This window comes from Sorex araneus, chromosome 6 (assembly GCF_027595985.1).
Source record: "Sorex araneus isolate mSorAra2 chromosome 6, mSorAra2.pri, whole genome shotgun sequence".
NCBI lineage: Eukaryota > Metazoa > Chordata > Mammalia > Eulipotyphla > Soricidae > Sorex > Sorex araneus.
The window spans coordinates 14,020,326-14,047,311 of NC_073307.1; the positions used below are offsets into that span (position 1 = coordinate 14,020,326).

Consider the following 26,986-nt stretch of genomic DNA (forward strand, 5'->3'; position numbering starts at 1 on the left):
CAGACACTGCCAGGAGTCACTCCTGAGCACGGAGCCGGGAATAGCCTCATAGCCCTGGAGTGCTGCTGCATATGGCCCCCAGAGCACAAGTAACTATAAAAACTTTGGAACACAGGTTGGTGATGATGCTTACGGTAAACAGTAATTAACGTGACTGGATTATTATCAGTAGTAGTATGCTACACTATATTACCATCTTTACCAATGGTAGTAGTTGTTCTTGTTTGGATATTGTGATTCAAAAAATGGACTTAATTTATGATTTGCTTTTTATCCCCAAACAAGCATTTAAGGTGTTTCTTTTTTAAAAATCTTGGTTTTTATTCTTTTTTTAAAGAAATAAACAATAAAAGGCTATTAGTAACAGTAGATTGGTGAGATTGTGGGGCATAAAACACTTCTTTTGGAACCAGAGCTATTAGGGTATTTGTCTTGCGAGTGGCCAACCCTGGCTTGATGCCCGGAATCCTACCAGGGGTGATCCCTGAGTGCAAAGCCAGGAGTTGCTAAGCACAGCCTGCCTTGCAGGCGGCCCCGAACAAACAGAACACTTTATATTATATAATATTAAAATATTGTGGGATTGACATTTAGTGTGTATATCACTGTATATCACTGTCATCCTGTTGCTCATCGATTTGTTCAAGCGGACACCAGTAACGTCTCTCATTGAGAGACTTATTGTTACTGTTTTTGGCATATCCAATACACACGGATAGCTTGCCAGGCTCTACCGTGCGGGCAGGATACTCTTGGTAGCTTGCCGGGCTCTCCGAGAGGGGCAGAGGAATCGAACTCGGGTTGGCCGCATGAAAGGCCAACCACTATGCTATCACTTAACTTTCACATTTAGTGTGATTATGTTATAATTACATAAAGATTTGTTAATTGTGCTCTTTATTTTATTTATGTTTTTAAAGGGTTTCTCCAAAGACACTTCTGACATTTTGCACTAACGGGGTATTGCTTCGTACATTGATGGCAGGAGATAGTACAATGTCAACTGTGACACATGTTATTGTGGTAAGAATAATGCTAAATTAGCTGCATATAATTCACCATATTAAAACATATATGTGAGTACACTGTTAGAATCAGGTATAAATAAATTGGATGCATCTTTGAAATAATCTTAACAGTTTTTTGATTGAATTAAAATTTTTTCAAATGAATTTATTTTTACAATAGGAATATGAAGGAAAATAAATTTTTACAAAGAGCTCTTTGAATTTGAAAACATAACAAACTTAGAGCTAACCAAAGCACTGAAAACGTTTTTACTTGTTAATCTAATTCATTGTTTAACAAATTGTGAATAAATTTTCCAGTTTTATGGACATGCTTTATAGTCAGTTAACTTCTTGGTTAAACTGTTGAATTAACTAGCTAGTAATGAAGTAGATGAATTACCACCCACATGGTAAATAAGCTTTTATCCTCTTTGTGTTGGGAAAGCAATAAATATTACAAGTTAGCAGTAAGCAACTTTTGAAAATTTTCTGGCGCTGAGCATTCAAAGCAAAGATTCCCCTAAGTCCTGAAGCCAAAAAAAAGTTTACTGATAATAGATTCTGCGTCTTTTAAAAAGTACATTAAATGTATTATTTAGCTTTTTGTGATTTGATACTCTCCGGGGTGTTGGGGGTAGGATAAATATATTGCTTTGGTACCACCATTAAATTGCTTGTATCTAAGATAGAACTTTTTAAGTTATACTGATTGGTGTTATCCATATGTATTATTACTTTGTGCAGTACCCATCAGCTTCCTAGTTTTAAAGACAGCTATCTATGTTTTAATTGTTCTGTAATTTCATGTTTCATTTTTATTTACTGCAGGATGAAGTACATGAAAGGGATCGATTTAGTGATTTTTTACTTACAAAGTTAAGAGATTTATTGCAAAAGCACCCAACTTTGAAGCTAATTCTTTCTAGTGCTGCCTTGGATGTAAACTTGTTTATAAGATACTTTGGAAGTTGCCCAGTGATATATAGTAAGTTAAATTATACGATTTCTTTTGGAATTTTTATTAAAGAATTCTTTTTGGCATGATTATATTGACTGTATAAAAGTTGGGACATGTTCTGGAGAAGAGGATTTCTCTGTTTCCTCTGAACTATGCTTTGCCATGTCTATCCTAGTCCTCTTGTTTTCTGCTTGTAACTCAGGCATTCTGCACTAAAGCCAATTCTCTAGTCTGAGGAGGAAATAAGCTTTATTTCAGCTGAATTCTCTAAATTCTGTACTGTAGTTTCCACCTTTTTCTTAAATTCCTTGAAGGAGTAGTTTTAGCTCCCATTTTTACTTTCATTTGCTTTTTAATACCGTGGCTTTTGATGTGTCCTTTTATCAGAGCTATTCTCTTTAAATAACATGTTACATTTCTCTTAGAATTAAAAACGTTATCTGCATTCACTTTGAATGCGGCACATATAGAAAAGTTCACAGTCCCTCTTTAAAATTTCATATTCTGCTTTGTCAGGAGCACAGGCCTGCCGTTTATCTGTTATCACAGTGTTCACACACAAACCAGTGCAAACATATACCTGTATATGGCATTTTTATAAGCCAGAGACTTCCTTTGCATCACTCCATATTCAGTCTAATTTTGAATTCACTGCTGCCATCTTTTGCCTAAACTTTTCCTACAGCTGTTACTTGGTCTGTTACGTCCACTATTCTATTTTAATTTTGTTTTCCAAGTTGTAGCCACTGTGTTTTTTTTTTCTGGAAATGAATGCTTTCGGTGTTGAAACTTTTCCTGAGCTTATAGTGTTGAATTTATTTCAATAAGGATCCAAACTCCTAAGAAGCCATACTACTTCTTCTTCCTCACTCTAAATGCTGGTCAGCTTTTCACTAGCTCCTCCAGCCATATTCCAACTATTGTGGGTTGTTTTTTTTTGTTTTTTAAACACATCATGCTTTTCCCCACCACAGCGATTTTGCCTGTACTTCACTTTCTTCATTGCACCCTAATCATTTCATACGGCAGTCATTTTATGTACCCCCTTCTCTTCTTATTTTGTAAGGAAGGATGCTTTTTTGAGTCAGACTGCCTGAAACTGTCAAGTAGCTTGTACTTCTCTCTCATAGAACTTAGAACAGCTTTGTTTTTATGTTTATATTCTGAACTGGTAGATTAATGACTGTCTTCATTGCTAGCTTGAATATGTCAAGAGGGCAGGAGGTATCTCTGATTTTGCTTGCCATTTTTATTCTTGGAGCCTACCTGATGCCAAATATGATAGCAAACTGGAAGAAGCTAGCAAGTGTGTTTGTCTAAGAGATCAAAGTTATACTTCAAGTAGTTTCTTGAGGAGCATCAACTTATGGGTTGCTATTGAATTTTACTCTGATGTTTAATTAGATTGGATTTCCTTGTTTTTATGTATATCTCTGTATCACTGTCATCTTGTTCATCGATTTACTGGAGCGGGCACCAGTAACTTCTCTATTCCTCCCAGCCCTGAGATTTTAGCAGCCTCTCCTTACTCGTCTTTCCTGACGATTGGAGGCTCATTCAGGGCCAAGGGAATGAGACCTATCATTAGTTTTATGTATATAAATAGATTATTTTAAAACAAATTTGTATTATTTAGTACAGGGAAGACCATTTGAAGTAAAAGAAATGTTTCTGGAAGACATCTTAAGAACTACTGGATACACAAACAAAGAAATGCTAAAATACAAGAAGGAAAAACAGCGAGGTAAGATTTTTTTTTTTTTTTCTTTTTGGGTGACACCCGGCGATGCACAGGGATTATTCCTGGCTCTGCACTCAGGAATTACACCAGGCGGTGCTCAGGGGACCATATGGGATGTTGGGAATTGAACCCGGGTCAGCCGCGTGCAAGGCAAACACCCTGCCCACTGTGCTATTGCTCCAGCCCCAGCGAGGTAAGATTTTTACCAAACAAATATAAGAAAAAACTCCTGTTGATACTTTTTTAAGTACTGCAGTTTTATACTAAGACAGTCAAGAAAGAATGTTTTAAAATGTTTCTTCTTTATGTATAATTATGCATTATTGTACTAGAATACATGAAAATGTGTCAGATGTACATTTTATATTTTGAAATCATATTCTATAAAGAGAGAGGGAAATTGGATGCCAGAATTGAGAAGATGGATTGTATCCCAATATTCAGGTACCTTTGTAAGTACCTGAATATATAAAGTATGTGTAAACTACCCACACCATATCCTTGGACAAGAGGGGAGGATAAGGTGGGAGGGAAGTGAAGATGGTAGTATCACTGTATCACTGTCACTGTCATCCATTTGTTCATCGATTTACTCGAGCGGGCACCAATAACATCTCCATATGTCTCAGCCCTGAGCTTTTAGCAGCCTCTCCTTACTTGTTTTTCCCAGCAGTTGGAGGCTCTCTTCAGAGTCAGGGGAATGAGACCTGTTATTGTTACTATATTTGGCATATAGAATATGCCACGGGGAGCTTGCCAGGCTCTCCCATGAGAGGAAGGTAGTATGTTGAGAAATAAGAGCTATTTTGGTAAAATGTGATGATTATGCATTATACCTATATTCAATTTAGTATTGTATGCCTATTAATACATCTTTTGTCACTGATATAAATGGTTTTTCATCTTTTAAATTAGGGCGAGATTTCCTTTTGCTTGCTTTCAAATAGATTATTCGTAGCAGAACACTTGGTTTCAGACTTTTGATTCTTTACTTTGACCTTTTGCCCTTTGACATATGTTGGGGTTTTCTACTTTTAAAAAGTAGTTAGCAGTTACTATTATATAAGCACAATTCTGAACCACACTGTCAGTCATAAAACTAAGCTCAAACTTTCGAAGGTGAAAGTTCAATTAAACATTTATCTCACTCAAGCATTGTGTCAAAAATTCAATAAGTGATTTCTCTACAGTGTACTACATTAACATTCACGTCACGTCATCCTGTTGCTCATTGATTTGTTTGAGTGGGCACCAGTAATGTCTCTCGTTGTGAGACTTATTGTTACTGTTTTTGGCATATCGAATACGCCACAGGTAGCTTGCCAGGCTCTGCCGTGCCGCTACATTAACATTAATTTATTTAATTTGTTTTTTCTTTTGGGGTCACACCCGGTGTTGCACAGGGGTTATTCCTTGCTCATGCACTCAAAAATTACTCCTGGCCATGCTTGGGGGACCATATGGGATGCTGGGAATCGAACCCCGGTCAGCCACATGCAAGGCAAACGCCCTACCTGCTGTGCTGTTGCTCCAGCCCCAATTTATTTAATATTTTGTGGATAAGACAATGTTCTTTCTAAACTTTGGACTAGGTCATCTTCTTAATAATAAATGATTGTTTGTCATTTTAAGCAATTTCACCTGAAACTGCTTTAAAAATCATTCATCATGGTAACTGAATGCTCCTAACACATATTTTAAAGTAACTAAAAACAGACCAACTTTTAGTGTTTTCAGGTTTAATTTTTCTCAGTGTGGAAATACAGTTCAAAAGTAAAGAATTTATCTACCTATTTTTTCTTTGGTAACTACTACAGAAGAGAAACAACAAACCACACTTACAGAGTGGTACTCAGCTCAGGAGAATGCTTTCAAGCCAGAGTCTCAGCGACAGAGGACTGTTCCAAATGTGACTGAGGAATATGACTTACTAGATGATGGTGGGGATGCCGTCTTCAGTCAGCTGGTAAGACTTCTTTGGTTTTGCACTGATATTTTGAGTGTATAGTTTCAAAGACAAGATATCATTTTTTGTCATTTTATTGAAATGTTCTGAATTTTACATTATATTACCTTTTCAGAACTACTCTCTGTACCCTTTTTTGCAAATAATCCAGCATCTTTTTATTTCAAATTGAAATAACTTCTGTGTTCTCTCTCAGAAAAGATGTAGATAATTCAGTTTCGACTTTTGGGCCACACTTGGTGATACGAGGTGGCTGTTCCCAGCACTGTGCTTGGGTGTTGCAAGGACTGTGTGGTGCTAGGGATTAAACCTGGGCCCGATGAATGCAACACATGTGCTTCAGCCCATTGAAGTCTCTCTCTGGCCCCTTACGAAAATAGATCATGCACATACATTATTATTGCTTGGTAGATTAAGGTTACCTGTGAACTACAGGCCTCATGAGCAGCTGGCTGCATGAGAAGATTAAGAAAGGCACTTGCAGTTAGAGCGAGTAATCATTACTGGTGTTTCCATCATCAGTGACCTGTGTGACTTTGTAAAGTTACCCTTACAGACCTCGGTTTCTTTTCTTCTCCTTTTCTTGCCTCAAAATCTTTTACAAATGGAATATTTCACAACCTCTGATCCTGTTCATTCCTCTACACCTGTATCCCAAATGGGGCCTCTTCTGGCTTAAGTCCATGAGATCTCTTTGAAATCAGGAAAAAGTTAATTTTTCGGGGGCCTTTACGTTTTTACTGTCTTTGACTCTGATTTGGAATTAAATGGGTACTGGTGATTAATGTGATGAAAGTAGGTCTGGGACTCTGTACTTTTTAGAAAAATAACTTTTTAAGCATGAGAAAACACATACTGTGGGTATGCTTGCATTTTTGTACCATATGCTAACTTTATATGCATTCAAATGAACTTCAGTTTTTTGGAAACAAAACAACTTTTAAAGAAGTCTTTAAACAGTTGACTTAAGCTTAGGGAATACCCATTTTTGGTTCAGTAAGCAGCATTTTGATCATGAAAATTGGTGATTCTGAAGCTTGACTGCACATTAGCATCACCTAAATATTTTGAAGCCTTGTGGATTCTGGCCTCCTCTCTACTTACTTTAATCTTGCAGAACCTGCATCAGCATTGAAAAGCTCCAAGTGATGCTCCTCCCTCTGAGGTGCACTTGGGCATAGAACCACAGTGTGCAGGTACCTGTTGCAGCACCCTCTAGCAGCTCTTAGTTAATCTTGTAGTTAATATCCCTTTTGTTGCTGGAAGCTCTGCTTCAGATACAAGTGAACGCCACAACAAAATACAATTAGTATTTTGGGTGATTATATTTGTAATAAACAAGAACCTTTTTGTGCAACCTTTGCTCTACTATTCGGTTAGTGATTCTTGTGGCCTTTATGTCCCTATTAAGTTTTTAGTAAGCAGAGTTGAAGGTATTGAGTAATTTTATATAATCTTTCTTTTTGAAGACAGAAAAAGATGTAAATTGCCTTGAGCCATGGTTGATAAAGGAAATGGATGCTTGTCTTTCTGACATATGGCTACATAAAGATGTCGATGCCTTTGCTCAGGTCTTCCACCTTATTTTAACTGAAAATGTTAGTGGTGAGTATAATTTATTTGGTTTTATTTTTATTACATCTGCATTCATTTATGGTAGAAGTGTAGTTTAATTCAAGTGTATGCACTTTTATTGACATAGCCAACAATTTCATCTTTTGCAGTATTTATTACGGATATATCAGTATCTTAAGCATTATAAAATAAAATTATATTAAATCAGCGATTCTTGTGTGTGTGTGTGTACATGTGTGTGTGGCCTGTGTGTGTGTGTGTGTGTGTGTGTGTGTGTGTGTGTGTGTGTGTGTGTGTGTGTGGTAGGGAGAGGAAGGAATTGGGGCCACACTTGGGGATTCACACTAAGGGGTTCTTGGACTGCTTTCTGTTGTGTCTCGAGAGCCATTGGCAAAGCGGGTAGGCCATTTGCCTTGCACGCAGCTGACCCGGATTCGATTCCTCCACCCCTCTCGGAGAGCCGGGCAAGCTACCAAGAGTATCCCGCCCACACGGCAGAGCCTAGCAGGCTACCTGTGGCGTATTCAGTATGCCAAAAACAGTAACAAGTCTCACGATGGAGATATTACTGGTGCCTGCTTGAGCAAATTGATGAGCAATGGGATGACAGTGCTACAGTGCTACTTTGTCATAAGACTTTTTTTTTTATGAGTTACCTTATTTGTTGTTTATAATGTTCAGTGTTGTTTATAGTGTTCAGTCTGAAACATCTTTTAGACTCAGATGTTTCTAGGCAAAGGGAAGAGTGAATCATAGGTCAGTACTGGAAAATATTAGGTATTAAGTAATTTAGTAGCAGAGCTTGCCAGCATTACTATGTAATTTTACTGATCATTCTATTCTTGTAGCATTTAAAAAAATTAACTTTGAATATCCTACTGTTTCCTCTCTCCTTGGCTGCAACTCCTTGTTTTCCTTGGCAGGATGGCAGATTTCCCCTTTTTTTGACCTCAAATGTAGAATGTCCCAGATCTTAATCCTTAGACTTCTATTTGCTGTTAGTTCCTACCTGGAGCTTATCTGGTCTGACTTTGAATATTTTTTAAATGATTCCTGACTTTATATTTCCAGTTTTGATTTCTCTGATCGCTTGTCATGTCCAGTTGAATATCTCCTAGAGTGTGAATTTGGACATATCTCAAGCAACTTTTGATTTGCTGAATCCCTTTTAATATGCTTTTGCTTTCATCATAAAATCATGGTTCTCTTTTAAAATGCCTTTATAGGGACCAGAGCAGTAGTACAGCAGGGAGGGTGCTTGTCTTACATGCAGCTGACCCCGGTTTGGTCCCCAGCACCTGGTATGGTACCCCGAGCCCAAATAGGGGTGGTCCAGGAGTGACCCCTGAGCACAGAATTAAGAGTAAGCCCTGAGCACCTCTGGTGTGACTCCCACCCCCAAAAAATAAATAAAAATGCTTCTGTGATTATCATTAACTGAAGATGCTGCTATTGGCCTTGTTGCTAAGGTACAAAACAAAATCATCATTTACTTTGCTATTATATCTTACAGTCCATTAGCAAATTCTGTTAGCTTTATATGTCATCATCACTGTCATCCGTTGTTCATCGATTTACTTGGGCAGGCACCAGTAACATCTCCATTCGTCCCAGCCCTGAAATTTTATCAGCCTCTCCTTACTCATTTTTCTCAATGATCAGAGGCTCTTTTCAGAGTCAGGGGAATGAGACCTATTGTTATTACTGTATTTGTCATATTTAATACGTCACAGGGAGCTTCTCAGGCTCTTCCGTACTGGCGGGATACTCTCGGTAGCTTGCCAGGCTCTTCGAGATACATATTTCCCTTTATGAGGATATGACTTGCAGGGTCCAGGAATATGTTCACTCGTGATTGAGGCTCGGCCCAAAGTGTGAAAAGTGATCTGGAGCGTGGTGGAGGTTGGCTGCCGGGGCTGGGTCTCTTGGGGCAGGGAGGGCTCTCACCCACCCCCCTCTGGGGCATCCCTGGTAGAGTCCGGTGGCATGGTTATGTAGCCTCATTTTATGGTCCCTTCCGGGAGAAGCAGCCGTGAGTTCTGGAGGGTGGCCGATGAGATTATCTGGTGCCAGCAGGGGGTGGCTTATGAGGGTGTGACCCCTGGGTCACCAGAGATTGGGGGAAGCAGGCAGAAGATCTCTGCTTCCAGGTCCAGTTGAGCCCAGAGTCCAAGATCACAAAGTTCCGCATTACCTGGGTTCCGTGGGACTTTGCTCATGCGTGAGGGTTGGCCCGAGCGTGTGGAAAGGGCCTGGAGCATGGCAGCCATGGGGTAGTGGAGGTCGGCTGCCGAGGCTGGGTCCCTTGGGGTGGGAGTGCTCTCACCCGTCCCCCTCTGGGGCGCCCCTGGTGCAGTCTGGTGGCCTGGTTAGCTTTATATACTAAATCAAATTTTAATCTTGTTTAAGCCAACAACATGATAACAAAAGATGATCTTGAACTTTGTATTTGAGCCTATGAACATTCATCGCCAACCGAGGATATAAACTCTTGAATTCTTTATTTTTTCTTTTGTTTTGGGTCCAGTGCTTAGGGCTTACTTAGCCTTCCTCTGCACTTAGGAATTACTACTAGCAGTGCTCAGGGGATCATATGAAAAGCCAGCGATTATACCCAGGTTGACGATGTACAAAGCAAACATCCTTCCTGTTTTACTATTGCTCTGGCTTCTTAGATTCTTAATTGTATGTTGGCATGTGGTGATTATCACACTATCTAGATTTAGGACAGTCATTTAAGGGGTCTGCAAGTTTGTATCATTCCTTTTCTAAATATCTAGATGATTTTTATTTTATTTTTATTTTATTGAATCACCGTGAAAAAAGTTAAAAAGCTTTCAGGTTTAAGTCTCAGTCATATAATGATCAAATCCCCATCTCTTCACCAGTGCACATGTTCCCCCACCAGGAACCCCAATATACCCCCCTCCCAGACTCACCCCCCACCTGGGTGGCCAATGATCTTCACTTTATTCTCTCTATACTTTGAATACAGTCACTATTTCAACAGAGAACTCACTATTATTATTGGAATTTTCCCCCAACAATCAAACCTGCCGAAAAGGCATCATTTGGTAATTTGTTTTCCATTGCTGAGAATGAAGCTTATATGAGCTCTTGGCCCACGGTTTTGGATTTCTGATATTTTAGCTCAGTTCACAGTCTAGATGCATTTCTATAAGAAGCTGCTGGGTGCCAAAATGGGTTAGTAGACCTCCCGGATCATAGTCTTTAAGGAGCAGAGGGGCCCTTTTGTGTGCAGCTGCTCCGGATCTCATCTGGGCAGAGAGCATGCCGGTAACAGCCCCATCCCATGGTCTCCTGCTTGCCACATCACTGCAAACTCATACCTCTGGGTTGTGAGTTCTAGAATATGGCAGATGCCATGTGGGCGCCGCTGCCGCTGCCATCCTCCCCGCAGAAAGAAAGGCTTGAGAGAGAAAAACCTATCCCCTCCTGGGGCAGTATGGGGTTGTAGCTCAGTTCACAGTCTAAATGCATTTCTATACGAAGCTGCTGGGTGCCAAAATGGGTTAGTAGACCTCCCGGGTCATAGTCTTTAAGGAGCAGAGGGGCCCTTTCGTGCGCGGCTGCTCTGGATCTCATCCCTATCTTGGTGATCTTAATGCATTTTATTACATTTATTTCTTCCTGTTGACAGTTCCCATTCTGTTCTGTATTTTTACAGAGTATATCAAGCTAACAAATCTCTTTGGATGTTCTGAATTCAAATTTTTATAATGCTTTTATTGAGTGAAAAGTGCAAATCCTCCTTGTCCTGACGCCCGATTCTTTCATTTAAGTCTGAAATTTCTTAAATTATTTTAAGTTGTTTGGAAAATTAGCGTTTGTTTTTATTTATTTTTCTCTAGTTGATTACCGACACAGTGAAACCAGTGCGACAGCTCTGATGGTTGCTGCAGGCCGCGGCTTTTCAAGTCAAGTGGAGCAGCTAATTAGCATGGGAGCCAATGTCCACAGCAAGGCCTCCAATGGCTGGTGATTTCATGCCGCATGCTTTCTTCGTGTACCTGTATAGATACTCATGTGTTTTATGTCTTGTGTCATAATTGCTAATTTGTCCCTTACTGGGTGGGCAAATAATTTTGAGTTAACTTATTTTAGGGTTTTGGAATTTTGAAAAAAATCTTAACATGGTATCTTTGAATCTTGGCAGGATGGCTCTAGATTGGGCTAAACACTTTGGGCAGACTGAAATTGTGGATCTTCTAGAATCTTACAGGTAATACTTAGTATTATAATGCTGTCTCTTTTAAAAGTAGCTGTGTTTACCACACAGTGAGACAAATATAGGCTCTTTTTATTCTCAGTGATTAGAAGAAAAATTCAAAAATAAAGAGGATATTTGAATTCATGAGGAAAATCAGGCACAAGAACACATTATCTGTTCATATCACATCTTCATGAGGGCTTCTGAAATTTACACTGTTACTGCCCTACATCCTGTACTATATAACTTACTCCCTAACTATATTTATTGGTTTTTCTGTTTCTTCTCTCCACCAGAATTTATTAGGCTATTTGTCTCTTCTATACAAGGACAGTGTTTAAGTACAATAGATGTTCAATGAATATTTGTCAAAAGACTAACAGTTGATAGGGCACTTATCTTGAATGTGGCCAACGTGGGTTCAATCCCTGACACCCCATGTGGTCCCCGAAGCCCCATCAGGTGTGGCCCCCAAAACGAAAAGGACTAAATAACAAGAAGAACATTGTAACTAAAATTAAAGAGCAGAATATGTGCTGGGAAGATGGTTCAAAGGGTTGGAACACATGCTTTGCTTGTAGGAGTCTGGGTTCAGTTCCTACCACCACTTAATCCCCAAATATCACCTGGAGGGATTCCCAACCAAACACTACACCAGGAATGCCCTGAAATTCCCTTGTCTTTACCTGTGATGGTACTCCTCTCCCTGCTCCCACCACCACCACCACCAAATAAACGAACAGAAAAACCCAAAAAAGTCTTTAGAAAGGGGTGGGGATTTGAACCACACAGGCAAATCAGGGTTTACTCCTGGATATGTGTTCAGGCTCACTCCTTGTGGTGCTTAGGCAACCATATGGCCATATAGGACATTAGCCTGAGTCGGCTTGCATGCAGGACAAACACCAGACCTTGCTTGTCTGGTGCTTGTCCTGCATGCACCACCTATACTATATAGACAGTATATTCTATATGTCCTGCAGGCACCACCTGTACTATATAGACAGTATATACTATATGTCCTGCAGGCACCACCTATACTGTCTCTGCAGCTCAGAAAATAAATTTCTTCTGTAGCCTTTATATGTAGCTGTAGGAGTGAAATCACAAGAGTGAGAAAGTAGATAAAATAGAGAACAACATTTTAGATTCAGCCCTGGAGGTAGATGAAATAAGTGCCAAGTGTTTGGATGCAGAGTATTCCCAAGACATCTGTCTACCTGGTAGACGTCATTTCTGCATGGAAACAGAATGTTGAGAACTTCTGGAAGGAAGTCACTGAATCGATGGGGATGGGGGTGGGGGTGGGTTACCTGATATCTGACCATATTTAAGAACCTTAATAATGATGTTGGAGACTTTGGGTGGTGGTGTGAGGGGGGTGGGGGGATAGTGAAAATACAAAAAACATTAGTAGTTACATGAGAAAAAAAAGTAATAGGAGAAAATAAGTAATCATAGTTCACTGGTTCAGTGTTAAATAATGCTTGCACAATTGCAGTAAAGGATGAATGAAGATTTAACTAAAGTTATACTGATGGGTATGGATTTAAAGAGCATAGGGATGGTGGTGATGACTGTATTTTTAATTTACTAGGTATCCACAGAAGATGACTTAACTTGTGAAATAAACATAGGAATTGCATGTTATTTAGAATCATAGCAGTAGATCCCAAAAGAAATGACTGGAACAGTTGAAAATGGAGTGAAAAGGGTTTTTTTTAATCTTTTGTAGAACTACTTAGTTAATAAAACCATGTACGTATATTACTTTGATTTTTAAAAAATCAAGCAATATTTCAAATAGCATATGAAAACATCCTTTAGATATTGATAAATTTAGATCATGTTGACTTTATAACATTTTAAAGAAAAAACATTTAAGGAAAAGATACAACATTGATTGCTTTTATCTGTTTTCAACTTATGAGTCTCATAAAACAGAAAGTAGAATTGAATGAAGTTAAAGTATGTTAAAACACCTATTATGCAAGAACATGTTGCACTTGATTTGGGTGTTTGTATTTAAATGTAGATGTAATTTCAGACTTTAGATGAGATACACATTTGAATATAAAGTATTTTATTAATTTCATGACATGAAAATACACAGTATAGGGTTTGAGACTATTTGGCTGATCCTAATCTCTATTCTCATATGGTAGGTTTTCTTAAAATTTTAGTAATAACACCCAAAAATTGCAGTACTTTTAGTGCTAACACTGAATACACAGATAATCTTGAGAATTCATTAGACACTTGACACTACAGATTACTTAGTAATGTCATTATTTGGGTAGCATTTTTATTATCGTAATAGGATTGTTTTTTTGTACCGCACGACATTATCAGTTACAAATTTCAAATATCTAAATTAAATATGTGTGTTGGACTATTGATAATACATAAAGTTCATACTTTCAAGCAAAGAAGATAATACTATAGTGTGTGTTCACAAAAAAGGGGCAGCGGGGCTCTACCTCTCCCGCCGCCCATGTTCAGTTGTCTCAAGCCGCTTCCCCGACCCTGGGGAGGTTGATGGAGATGGGCAGGCGAAGGAAGGAATGAGTGCCAGGCTGGTCGGTATCAATTGCAGTTTATTCCAATCTCCATTCCCATTCTGCTTTTGTCTCTCAGCCCTTCTTCTCTGTCTCCCAAGACCTTCTCGCTCTCATTTCTTTTGTCTTGTGCTCTGCTTCTGTGTCTTCCCCTCTTTCTCCTATAGTCATGGTTTATATAGCAGTCACATAGGGTGGTGACACGAAGGTGGGTTGAACATTAACAAATTAACAAAGAGGGGTAAAACCACTCCTCCAGGAGATTAACAAAATCTCATCTAAGGAGATTACTCCAGATTACTAGAAGATCTGCTCAAGGGTGGGGTCCAAACAAGGGTGTGTCACTTTCTTCTTTCCTTAGCTAGTAATCCGCTTAAATAGTTATAGTAAATTTACTTCTAATAGTTCTAGCAATGTCATTCTGTATGAGCATAGTAAAAGCTATAAACTTAAAGTTTGGTTCTTCCTGGGGGACATCTCATTATATATTCCAGACAGCAGTCCTCAGGCCAGGTTAATCTTCCTAACCCTAGCAGGGTCCTAATCTTGTTGTTACTTTTGGATCATGACAGCATTTGTCCGTGATCATGCCCTCAATTTATAGTTGAGTATTGTGGCACTTTGGCCTGGCCCATTTCGATGCCAGGGTAGCTCACAGCTTGCCCTGGGTCCATTCCGTCCCTCGTCAGGATCCTGCTTTTGGGATGCTAGGAACTAAGGGCAACTGAGTCAAGAAAGCAGATGCCTAGGAGTAAATACTATTGGAGTCAATCAACACCCAAGTTACAGAGCATAATATTTACTGTCTTCCTGTGTCCATACAGAAAGGACATTGCTTTAAGATAAATTGTGCAAAAGATACTAATATACCATACAAGTTCAGAGTCCTTAGAAGGATCTGATCTTATAAGATAACAGAATCTGATTAGGGAAAAGGTGATTAACTGGTTGGGAAGGAGGGTGCAGAGAAGAGTTTACAGATTAACAGAGGAACAGGAGTGTCTCCAGAGCCCTTGAACCTAAGCTCCTTGTAGCAAGGGAGGAAGGACAAACCAATGTTATCCTACACCATAGTAGTGAACTAGAAGAAAAAAAAATTCTAAAGTGTAAATGATGACCAAAAACATCCTTTAAGAAGTTACTAAGGAGTTGACTCAAAGGCCTAGTGCTCATTCTATGTATGCAGAATCATCCCGGTGATCCCTGGTATAGTGTATTCCCCTGAACTCTGCTGGATATGTCCCCGCAAAAATAAATAATTCACACATCATATAATTCTTCCACATATGTATACAATTCAGTGGTTTCTGTACGTTCATATAGTTACAGTCAATTCAAGGGTGCTTTATCACCACCAGAGAGTCTAAAGACATCCTTGGCAGTCACCCTTTTTCTCCCGTCTCTCAGTCTTAAACAACTCTAACACTTACTGCTTCTGTAGGTTTGTCTATTCTGGATTATTAGTGGAATTGTGGATAAGTCTTTTGTCGTTGAATCCTTTGAATTAGATTAGTGATTTCGAGGTCTGTATTTTAATGTTCTTTTTATGATTAATTAAAGTAAATTGATTATCATTTAATTAAATGGAGTACCATGTATGGATAGTCCAGTTAGTGCATTCATTAGTATATGAATATTTGAGTACAGACTTTTACCTGGGTGCATTTTCTTGTTTTTTTAGAGTTGGAAAGTGTAAATGTTTATGGGAAAGTATAAGAGAAAGGAAAAGTGGACTTTCTTAGTATAGGATGAACTGTTCATTTTTTTAATTGTTATTTTAGTGGGTGTGCGGTGGTATCTTATTGTGATCTTAATTTTTATTTTTCTGCTATCTCGTGGTATTAAACATCCTTCTTATTGGTCATTTGCATATTTTCTTTGGAGAAATGTTTTCAGATCATGGTTTGAAAAGCATTTCTTGACAGGCTTTCCTTTGTCTAATAAATTTAAAACAAAAATCTGGACATTAATTATTACTCACCTTCCTGAGGACAAACTGAAAATTTGGAGGACATAATGGGAATAGTTGACTTCAAGGCTGTTCTTTAATGAAAATGTATTTGGTCTTTTTTGTTTGTTTGTTAGTGCTTCATTGGAATTTGGCAATCTCGATGAAAGTTCTCTGGTTCAAACAAATGGAAGTGACCTCAGTACCGAAGACAGAGAGCTCCTAAAAGCCTATCATCATAGTTTTGATGATGAAAAAGTAGACTTGGATTTGATCATGCATCTTTTGTATAACATATGCCATAGTTGTGATGCAGGTAAATATTGTCTAAAAGACCTAAAACAAAAAAGTATGGTTTAATGTAAAAATCAGTACTTGGAAAAATTTTCTATAATTCCAACATTATATAATCTTGTAACTTGTTACAAATATTAGGGTTTATTAGAACTTGAAAACACATGATAGTTCATTGTAGTGCTAATGATTGGTTTATTTTACAATGAGATTTTATATTCAAAAGATCATTATTCTCCAAGGTGCAATACTAATTTTCCTACCTGGATATGATGAAATTGTTGGACTGAGAGATCGCATCTTGTTTGATGACAAGCGGTTTGCAGACAACACACATAGGTAAAAGCTGAGGTTTTATTTTAATTGCCTTAAATAACAGATGGGTATCATAATAAATATTCTTTTTTAATTGTCAATAGGTATCAGGTCTTTATGCTTCATTCAAATATGCAAACATCTGATCAAAAGAAAGTATTAAAAAACCCACCTGCAGGTGTTCGAAAAATAGTAAGGTTCATAAAATTCTCTTTGTTCAGTTTCTTTTAGTAATTTATTCTGTTTTCATATTAACTGCAAAATAATATTCTTATTGCAGATTCTGTCCACTAATATTGCTGAAACTAGCATTACAGTCAATGATGTGGTCTTCGTTATTGACTCTGGTAAAGTGAAAGAGGTATGTATAGATTAATAGTGTTTTTACTTAAATAAAATGTTAAGTTCCATTTCATTGTTTGGTTTTTTTTTTTAAGCAAAATTCACTCCAATGATAAATTTTCTGGTTCTAAATAAATTTGACTTAGAGACTATTCTACCATAATATGAAGGGTCTTGCTCGTTATTTTAGCAAATATAAAAGTTTAAGTTGTGCTCACTAAAAGCTAGGGGGAAAGTAAGGGTTTGACTAAGTACAGTGAAAATTTGTCACATATGGAATTTTATTACATATTTCACTGATACGTAATATATACAATATATGTGATATACAATGTTAGCATTCTAGGAGGAAGCAAGTAAATTAAGATAAGGCTCAAGAAATTTTAGTCAGTGACGAAATAATGACTGGCACCTGCTTTTCCTAAAATGAATTTGATTGAAATGTTGCTTTTTTCATTCTCTACCGATTATCTGTAATGGTTTTCCTGCTACAATCGAAGATTTGAGTTATGTGGCAAAGATTCTCTGTAATGGCTACAATGCTCACTACCTGGCCTTTTACAAAAATAGTTACCCATAGCTGATACAAACAATAGGCATAATTTATTTTCTTGTCTTATGGGAATTCCCAGAAATTTTTAATACCCTTACTTTTGATTCGGGCTGGAGCGATTCAGATTGAAAGTGAGGAAGTTAATTAATTGATTTTTCAAGGTAAGAAATGCTTTGATATGCTGTATAAAAGTAGATTCTGTCTTTCCAGATGGATACGTGATCATTTTTATTCCTATGCTTTTTAAACTTTTTTGACTTTTGTTTTTCTTTTTGTGTCACACCTAGTGGTGCTCTGGCGAACATGCCGTGCCAGGGATCAAGCAGGCCCACGCTGGCAAAGCATGCCCATTAGTCCTTTGAGCACGGTCACGGTCTTGGTCTCAAATTTTTTACTTTTAGATAATAATTTATTTCTCACAGCTCTGGATATTAGTTAAAGTTGCAGCTTTTTAAAGTTTAGTGTTATTTCTCCTTAGAATCACTCTATCACTGTCATTGATTTGCTCAAACGGGCGCCAGTAACGTCTCCATTAGTCATTGTTGCATGCTAGTGTAGCCCGATGGTATATTGAGGGCTCTTTCAGGGTCGGGGGAATGAGGACCGTCATTGTTACTGTTTTTGGCATATCTAGTACGCCATGGGAAACTTGCCAGGCTCTGCCGTGTGGGTGGGATACTCTTGGTAGCTTGCTGTGCTCTCTGAGAGGGATGGAGGCTTTTGGGGTTGCCTCCAAGGTGTTCCCAGTCAGGCGTATGTATATTTCCCTCTAGGATTTGTTTGCCTACTGTCTGAACCCCGTCAGATGTGGTGTGGTAATTATGGAACATGAGTAGGGAGTGTCTAATGACGTGTCATTGCCTCGCGTTCCAGGAATATGTTCACTCATATATGAGGCTCGGCCCGAGGTGTGGAAAGTGGCCTGGAGCATGGTGGGGGGGGGGTAGTGGAGGTCGGCTGCCGGGGCTGGGTCCCTTGGGGCGGGGAGGGCTCTCACCCGAGCCCCTTTGGGGCACCCCTTGTGCGGAGTCCTGTGGCTGGTTAAGGGGGCCTTATCTGGTAGGCTCCTTTCTGGAAAAGGAGCCGTGAGTTCTGGAGGGTGGCCGATGAGGAGATTATCTAGCTTTTTAGAGTATTGACAGTAAAAATTACGGAGTTTCAAAATTCGACACTCTTCCAGTTACAAAATTGTGGGACTCGAAATAAAAGTTGACATGTTAAAATTTATTTATATTTCTTGCTACTTCTTAAATACCTTTTATGTTTTAACATGAAGGTAATTTAAATGTTACAGAAATCCTTTGATGCATTGAATTTTGTTACAATGCTAAAAATGGTGTGGATTTCCAAAGCTAGTGCCATACAAAGGAAAGGCAGGTAATGTAAATTTAGCATATTTATTTTATTACCCTGGGAATGGGAACATTTTCATACATATCACATACTAACGAAATAACTTCATAAATGTAATTTTTAATTTAATGGTTAAATATTTTGCAAATACACCCTAATACTTCTTGAAAAATCAAATTCAAAGTATGTGAAAATTAAAAATTTTTATTTGTGTGTCCTGACCCTGATTTAATTTATTTTTACTTCTCCTAAATTAGATTGCTTTTAAAGTTTCCTTATTAAAGCTTTAATTTTTTTTGTTGTTGTTGTATTTTACTTTGAAGGGCAGGGCGATGTCGCCCTGGGATCTGTTTCCGCCTCTTCAGTAGACTTCGTTTCCAGAACATGTTGGAATTTCAGACTCCAGAACTTTTGAGAATGCCATTACAGGTAGAAATTTACTTTTTTTTTCTTTCCCCATTTAAAAATTGGGGGGCTCCCCCTAGTGGTGCTCTAGTTTTCTGGCTAAATGCTTGTGTGTTGCTTCTAATTGTGCTTGGGGAACACACATGTTGCGGTGACAGGGATCAAACCTGGGTCTCCTGCGGCCAAAGATGGCACTCCAGTGAGCTGAGCTCTCTCCCAGGTGCACATGCCCTTAACTTTGAAAATTTCTTCTTTGTGGGTGAGGGAGAAGAGCGATATTTCAACTTACACCAATTAGATTTTTTTTTTTCTTTTTGGGTCACACCCGGCAATGCACAGGAGTTACTCTGGCTCTGCACTCAGAATTACCCTTGGTGCTGCTCAGGGGACCATATAGGATGCTGGGATTCGAACCCTGGTCAGCTGCGTGCAAGGCAAACGCCCTCCCCGCTGTGCTATCGCTCCAGCCCCACACCAATTAGGTTCTTAAACATCAGTTTATAAAGCAAATGGTCAAGTTGGTATTGTGGAGAACCATTTCACAGACACCACATATAACTAATATGTTTACATTTCTTTTTGTTCCTCCCTCCCCTCACCCCTTCCCCTTCACTGTCGTTGATGCAGTGGACAGGATCAAACATGCATGACTGTGGTGGTTAAACTTTTTCGGCTCTGGTGGTCCTTGGCAATCGGAAGTCTGCGGCCGTGGTGCTCCCACACTGCTGTGGTGTGCACGGTGGTTTGGCTCCTTTAGTAGGCATTGCACCTTGCACTGGGGCTTGCTCTTTGCATAAGGTGCACACACACTGGTAGTAGTGCTCGCTGAGGGTCACTGTGGTGCTCACACACATGTTCACCGGGGCCCAACCTTCCTAACTTCCTAATCATGCTTGCACATTTTTTTTGAGGGGGGAGGGGGCTAGGGTTTTCGTTTGTCTCATACCAGCTGTGCTCAGGGCTTACTTCTAGCTCTGCTCAGAAATCAGTCCTGGTGGGCTCGGGGCCATAGGGGTTGCTGGGGATGCGCCCAGGTCAGCCGCCTGCAAGGCAAGTGCCCTGCCCGCGGTACTCTCTCCAGCCCCATTGCACATCTGTTTTTGTCAGCTGCACTGCCTCTGGAGCTGCTCACCTTCGTGGTGCTTTTATATGTGGTATACCCAGAAATTGTGTGCAGTGCAGTTTACTTGCTACATTGTGTCATACCTGATCAAATGGATAAAAGACTTTAGAATGTAATATAAAGGGTAAAAAAAGTCTTCTTGGATATTTTCTATTAATGTTATATATTATTATATTAATTATATTAATATAATATATTAATGTTACATATTAAAAAACTATATGAGAAGACACTGCTAGTACAATCAAACTGTCTTCAAGTGTATGGGTTGAGGTGTTTGTAGACAAAGTGTAGATAAAAACTTAGTTGCATGGGTTGGCGAGATAGTACAGAGGTTAAGGCACTTGCCTTGCCTGTGACCGACCTCCTGTCCTCATCATCGCCTCCGGCTCCCAGGCACCAGCAGGAGCGACAGGAATTACCTTGAGCACAGAGCAGAGAGTCTTTCCTGAGCACTGCCAGGTGTGGCCCAAGCCCCCCCCCCAAAAAAAAAGCTAATTATAAATTGTAATATTTAAAAATATTTTCTGTTCTCCCGTACAGGAGCTTTGTCTGCATACCAAGCTACTAGCCCCGGTCAACTGTCCTATTGCTGACTTCCTCATGAAAGCGCCCGAGCCGCCGCCAGCCTTGATCGTGAGGAATGCCGTGCAGATGCTGAAGGTCGGTACCTCTGTTTCAGTGAACCTTACACCAAATGAGAATGGTTCTTAAGCAATTTCGTACTTTAAAAATGTAAGATCATCATGGCTTTTAAGTAATACTCATGGTAATTTTATTAAAAGAGTAGATCTGATCCCTTTTTATATATTTGAAGCAACTTACATTTTCTGTGATGTGATAGCCACAGAAAATTTCAGTTACCTTTATTTCTAATGTGTGGTTTGATTAAACATAGTTTTGGTTATATCAAATTGTATTTTTTTTTAAGACGATCGATGCCATGGATGCCTGGGAAGACCTCACTGAGCTCGGATACCACTTGGCCGACTTGCCGGTGGAGCCGCATCTCGGGAAAATGGTCCTGTGCGCGGTTGTCCTGAAGTGTCTGGACCCGATCCTGACGATTGCCTGCACGCTGGCCTACCGGGACCCTTTCGTGCTGCCTACCCAGGCCTCTCAGAAGCGCGCTGCCATGCTCTGTAGGAAGCGTTTCACTGCGGGAACTTTCAGTGACCATATGGCACTTCTCAGAGCATTTCAGGTATAAATAACTATTACCTTTTTTCTGAAAATGTTGTTAGTTAAATACTTTCCTAGAGAAGATGTGATAGTTGTAATAAGCAGCTATGGTTCCATTAATCTTTTTCATTTATTATAAAGTCGTTACTAATAGCATTGCACTATAGCACTGTCGTCCCGTTTTCATTGATTTGCTCAAGCAGGCACCAGTAACGTCTCCATTATGAGACTTGTTACTGTTTTTGGCATATTGAATATGCCATGGGTAGCTTGCCAGGCTCTGCCGTGCGGGCAAGATACTCTTGGTAGCTTGCCAGGCTCTCTGAGTAGGGCAGAGGAATTGAACCCGGCTCGGCCGTGTGCAAGGCAAACGCCCTACCCGCTGTGCTATTGCTCTAGTCCAAAGTCATTACTAATAGCCCAGGAAAATACCTCCTTACTATTAAAATGTTCAGATGATGTTTTTCTCAAGTTTCTTATTTTTAATTCATATCTTGAGCAAGAGATGCTCTTTTGTTGTAGTTAAGAAATATTTAAAATGGAATGGCCTTAGGAAACCCATTTTTACAAAGATGGCGCCGAAAGCCAAGAAAGAAGCCCCTGGCCTCCCAAAGTTGAACCAAGCCAGAGCTTTGAAGGCCTAGAAGGCAGTGCTGAAAGGCGTCCATGGCCCCAAAAAGAGAAAGATGCGGACATCATCCCCTACCGAAGGCCCAAAGCCCTGCGGCTGAGAAGGCAGCCGGGTGCCCTCAGGAGAGCCCCCAGGAGAAACAAGCCTGACCGTTACGCCACCATCAAGTTCCCTGTGACCTCCGAGTCAAGGGGCCTCCGAGAGAAGACAGAAGATGGCAGCGCACCGTGTTTCCTGTGGATGTCAAGGCCAGCGGGCGCGGGGTCAGACAGGCTGGGAAGAAGGTCTATGACGTGGGCGTGGCCAAGGCCGGCACCTGCTCAAGGCCTGACGGAGAGGAAAGGCATATGATCGGCGGCTCCGCACTCTGAGACGCCTTGGATAGTGCCAACGAGGTTGGAATCATCTAAACAGTCCAGCTGACATCCTAAATGCAATTTTCTTACCTTTAAAAAAATTAATGTATAAAACAGTTTTGAAGAAAGTTATCTTAATATCCTAATTTTTTTTTTAGACTTTGTTTTTTCCTTGTCATTAAGTCACTATGTTAAGAATTGGGGGTGGGGGTGCGTGACACCTGGTGGTGCTCAGGGCTCACTCCTGGCTCCAGGCTTTCTCTCGGATACTCCTGACAGGCCCCGGGGGACCGTATGTGCTGTTGGGTTAGAACCTGGGTCGCCCATGTGCAAGGCAAGCACCTTACACCACTGTACTGTCGCTCTGGCCACAAGTTAAGAATTCTGTAAAGTAAAACCCCCAGTTTCTTAAGTCCTGAAGGTAAAAGAAGTAAAACATTGTGAGGAGTTAGATGTTACAGGAAAAAATAAGGAAAGAACTCTTAGCAAGGGAACTGATACTGTAGTTTAGAGATTCAGCTGTGTAGGGAAGAGTACATTATTTTTACTGGCCTATTAGATACAATATACTATAGTAGATAATATCCTATATATTCTTTACTTCTTTCTCTAGTTTTTTTCAAAAAGAGAGAGAACTGCTTTGGTTGTGTAGTTATATTCCAAAGCAAGGTGACTCATTTTTGAAGGATCTTTCTTCTACTGCGTATAGATGGTTTCTAGAAATTCCACTTTCCATTCCCATATAGATTTAGGAAGTTATTTTCAGAAGAATATAGTGACAGAATCCTTTGATAAATGGTGTAGTAAGACTTATTTTAAAACCTTCCACACTAGAACTGGGCAGGTAGTGCGGGAGGTAAGGCCCTTCCTTTCATGCCACTGTCCCTGGTTTGAGTCCCCAGCATCACATCACGTCCCCCTGAGCCTGGCCAGTAGTGATCCCTGACAACAGAGCCAGGTGTAAGCCTTGAGCACCACGGTGACCCAAAAGCCAAAATAAATCTAATTTAAAATCTTTAAAACTTAAAAAGAGAACAAGTAGCAGACATATCTGAAGATGTAAGTATAGTTAACATAGCTCATCATTGAATTATTGATACTTACTTTTCATTGCCGGTTCCTTCATGCGTGAGGCTCGTCCGAACATGTGAAGAGGGGCCTTGAGCATGGCTATGGCTAGGCTCCAGAGGTCTTGAGCCACCGGGAGCTCTGCTCAGGGTGGGGAGGGAAGCTGGAGCCCATCCCCTCCGAGGAGGCCCCGGGGAAGACAGCCAGGCACGAGGGCAAGAGAATGTCTGCTGAGGTGTGTGGAACCCAGATCTGTGGGACCCGGGGCTGAGACCTCCAAGGTTGCTCGAATCGGGACTGGGCCTCCTCTGTCCAGATTTCCCATTTCCCAGTAGCTAGGCGGTCACACCCAGGGACTGCCCCCGGCGCGTGTAATCTTCTCAACAGCCAGCATCCAGAGACTTTAAAGCAAGCTCCCGGAAGCTCAAGCTTCCTACTTCTCCCTCTGGGAGAACCTGGCAAACTATTGGGAGTTTCCTGCCCACATGGGAGAGCCTGGCAAGGTCCCCGTGGTGTATTAATATGCCAAAACCAGTAACAAGCTGGGTCTGATTCCTCTGACCCTGAAAGAGCCTCCAGTACAGCATCGTTGGAAGGATGAGTAGAAAGAGACTTCTAAAATCTCAGGGCTTGGACGAATGGAGATGTTACTTACTGAGACCACTCGAGAAATTCGACGTTCAACGGGATGATGATGATGATGGTGATGATGATGATGATAATAATGATGATGATGAGTTTTCATTGGGATTTTATAAATTCAGTGACTTTCACAGTATTTGAATACAAAGCAACAGTAAATTTAATATTGTCTTAATATCTTAAATTTTGCAAAATGAAAGGAAAATTGATCTTGAGAGTGGCTAGTATAATATTTTTCAGTTATTTTTCTATTTCACTGAGAAATCATTGCTGTTATGTAATTATGTTTTTATAGGCATGGCAGAAAGCACGAAGTGATGGGTGGGAGCGAGCCTTTTGTGAAAAGAATTTTCTTTCACAAGCTACAATGGAAATAATCATAGGCATGAGAACTCAGCTACTTGGTCAGCTTAGAGCATCAGGTAAGGGTTCCTCTGGAGAATCCATTGAGAGCACTGAGACTGCCCGGCCAAAACCCGATTGTATTTCTGCTGTAGCGGTAGCCAAATTATAATTGCATTTTATCAGTATTAATAAACATTTACTTAGCTCTATGGAATTAAAGTTAAAAACATTTAAGTAGATTGTTGTAAGTATCAGTGTTTCTGTTTTTACCATCCCCCCCCTCTGGTGCTGGGGAGGTGAAACCACAGCCTCATGCTGTCCTCGGCCCTTGGCTCGGTTTTGATTTGCAAAGCGATAGGAGTGTTGCTGTTTCCCTCTTAGAGTTGCTTCTTGGGATTTCATTTTTGATGAGTATATTGTCTTGAAGGGATGGTCACAAGAAAATGACCAGAGCTCAGGGATTAAGGTGCCTCCCTCACAGGGGACCAAGTCTGGTTTGGCCCCTGGTACCACATGAGATTCCCTGAACACCGCCAGCAGCCAGCCCTGAGCTGAACACTGCTGAGTGAGACTCACCCCCGTCCCCTGCCCCTTCAGTGAAAGAAAATGCCCTGAGCTTGAATTAAAGGATTAGTAGCATGCGAAGTAATGGGGATGTAGAGTTGTCTCACATATGGAGAAATCTGTAGGACCTTTGAAATGCAAGCGAGATGTATTTCCTTAGCCTTACCTCCAGAATGCATACTTGCCATGGCCAGGACTTTATAGCCAGAGCTCTCGTTTAGCTTTTCAGCTCTTAGTAAGTTTCTCATTGTTTCTGAAGAATTTATGTTTCACTTGTTTGAGGTTCCCAAGTCTTTAGTGTGTTTGCTACTTACTGTAGCCTGAGCAGATCCGACTTCCTTTGAACATTGGTTCTATATTTCTGACTTTCCAGAGATTTTTATTAACTTTTGTCAAAGTTTGTGTCATTAAGCTTCTAAGCGTTTTAATAACCTCTTTTGTAAAAATCCCACCAATTTAAAGGGCTGTTTGGCACCCAAAGAAGAGTTGGTGTGACTTTGTCCTCTTTGTAGGTTTTGTCAGAGCGCGAGGTGGAGGTGACATTCGAGACGTGAACACAAACTCTGAGAACTGGGCCGTTGTGAAGGCCGCTCTGGTAGCTGGCATGTACCCCAACCTGGTCCACGTGGACCGGGACAACATGGTACTCACGGGGCCAAAGGAGAAGAAAGTGCGCTTTCACCCCACCTCGGTGCTCAGCCAGCCTCAGTACAAAAAGGTAAAAGTCTTCATTGGTCTTTTTTAAGTTTTTGTTATTATAGTTTAGGCTTTGGTCTATGATAATATGCTCTTGATGTACATGCTTCCCACAGCTTACCACCACCAGCATGCCCAAGACCCGCCACCAAATGTTTTGAATGCTCTGATGTCTTGAGTGACTCTGACCTGATTTATAGGGTTGAATCAGTGAGAAATGCTCCAAACACCCACTCCCTTTAAGATATTGTTAATATATAATTCAACATCAAAAACATTATTGATCAAATTTTGGAGTTGAAAGAGATACTATATGAGTAATGAGGATATTAATACAAACTACCTGAGTGTTTGCATATTCAAAGATAATGTCCCTGATGGACTTTAATTTTTATATTTGAGTTTCCCTGAGATACACAGTTACAGAGCTCTTCATGATCAGGTTTCAGTCATGCAATGATTCAACACCCATCCTTCCACCAGTGTCCATTTCCCACCACACTGACCCCAGATTCCCTCCGACCACCCCCTTCTCAGCCTGCTTCTAAGGCTCTATGGCAGGTACTTTTCTTCTCACCCTTTCTCTGTCTCTCTGTCTCCCACACTCCCTCCCTCCTTCCCTCCCCGCCCCCCACCATTGGTGGACTTTATACATCTTAAAAATATTCTTGGCAAATTCGTTGATAAATATGGGTAATGATTTTGAACTTTTTTTCCCCAATAGATTCCTCCAGCCAATGGTCAAGCAGCAGCAATCCAGGCGCTGCCCACAGATTGGCTGATTTATGATGAAATGACCAGAGCTCATAGAATAGCTAATATACGGTGCTGCTCTGTAGTCACACCTGTCACGGTATTAGTGTTCTGTGGACCAGCGAGGTTGGCAAGTAATGCCCTTCAGGAGCCTTCATCCTTTAGAGGTAAATAAATATCTGCTTAGGACAACTTGTGTTTTAGTGAACTTAATTTTTGTTTTGTGTATTGTGCCACAATTATGGTGCTCAGATATCATTTCTGGCAGTGCTCAGGGGACTCTATGCAGTGTGGGAATTGAATCAGGGTTAGCCACATGCAAGGCAAACACCTTATTCCTGTATCGTCTCTGTTCATTTTAATCAACTAAAAATTTC

General features: G+C 40.2%; 1 protein-coding gene across 3 annotated transcripts in view; it reads left to right on the forward strand.

Moving 5' to 3' along the window:
- YTHDC2 (YTH N6-methyladenosine RNA binding protein C2) overlaps positions 1-26,986 on the forward strand; it is a 58,842-nt gene that overhangs the window by 14,349 nt on the left and 17,507 nt on the right. For all 3 annotated transcript variants that reach the window (XM_004612729.2, XM_055142509.1, XM_055142510.1), the window contains 18 exons: positions 921-1,023; positions 1,839-1,995; positions 3,605-3,712; positions 5,527-5,675; positions 7,145-7,280; positions 11,123-11,249; positions 11,428-11,493; positions 16,125-16,303; positions 16,524-16,620; positions 16,701-16,788; positions 16,877-16,957; positions 18,786-18,868; positions 19,168-19,273; positions 20,916-21,035; positions 21,304-21,576; positions 24,547-24,673; positions 25,673-25,878; positions 26,581-26,776. In XM_004612729.2, the coding sequence (XP_004612786.2) occupies positions 921-1,023; positions 1,839-1,995; positions 3,605-3,712; positions 5,527-5,675; positions 7,145-7,280; positions 11,123-11,249; positions 11,428-11,493; positions 16,125-16,303; positions 16,524-16,620; positions 16,701-16,788; positions 16,877-16,957; positions 18,786-18,868; positions 19,168-19,273; positions 20,916-21,035; positions 21,304-21,576; positions 24,547-24,673; positions 25,673-25,878; positions 26,581-26,776 (2,402 nt within the window). The remainder of the gene's footprint in view (positions 1-920; positions 1,024-1,838; positions 1,996-3,604; positions 3,713-5,526; positions 5,676-7,144; positions 7,281-11,122; positions 11,250-11,427; positions 11,494-16,124; positions 16,304-16,523; positions 16,621-16,700; positions 16,789-16,876; positions 16,958-18,785; positions 18,869-19,167; positions 19,274-20,915; positions 21,036-21,303; positions 21,577-24,546; positions 24,674-25,672; positions 25,879-26,580; positions 26,777-26,986) is intronic.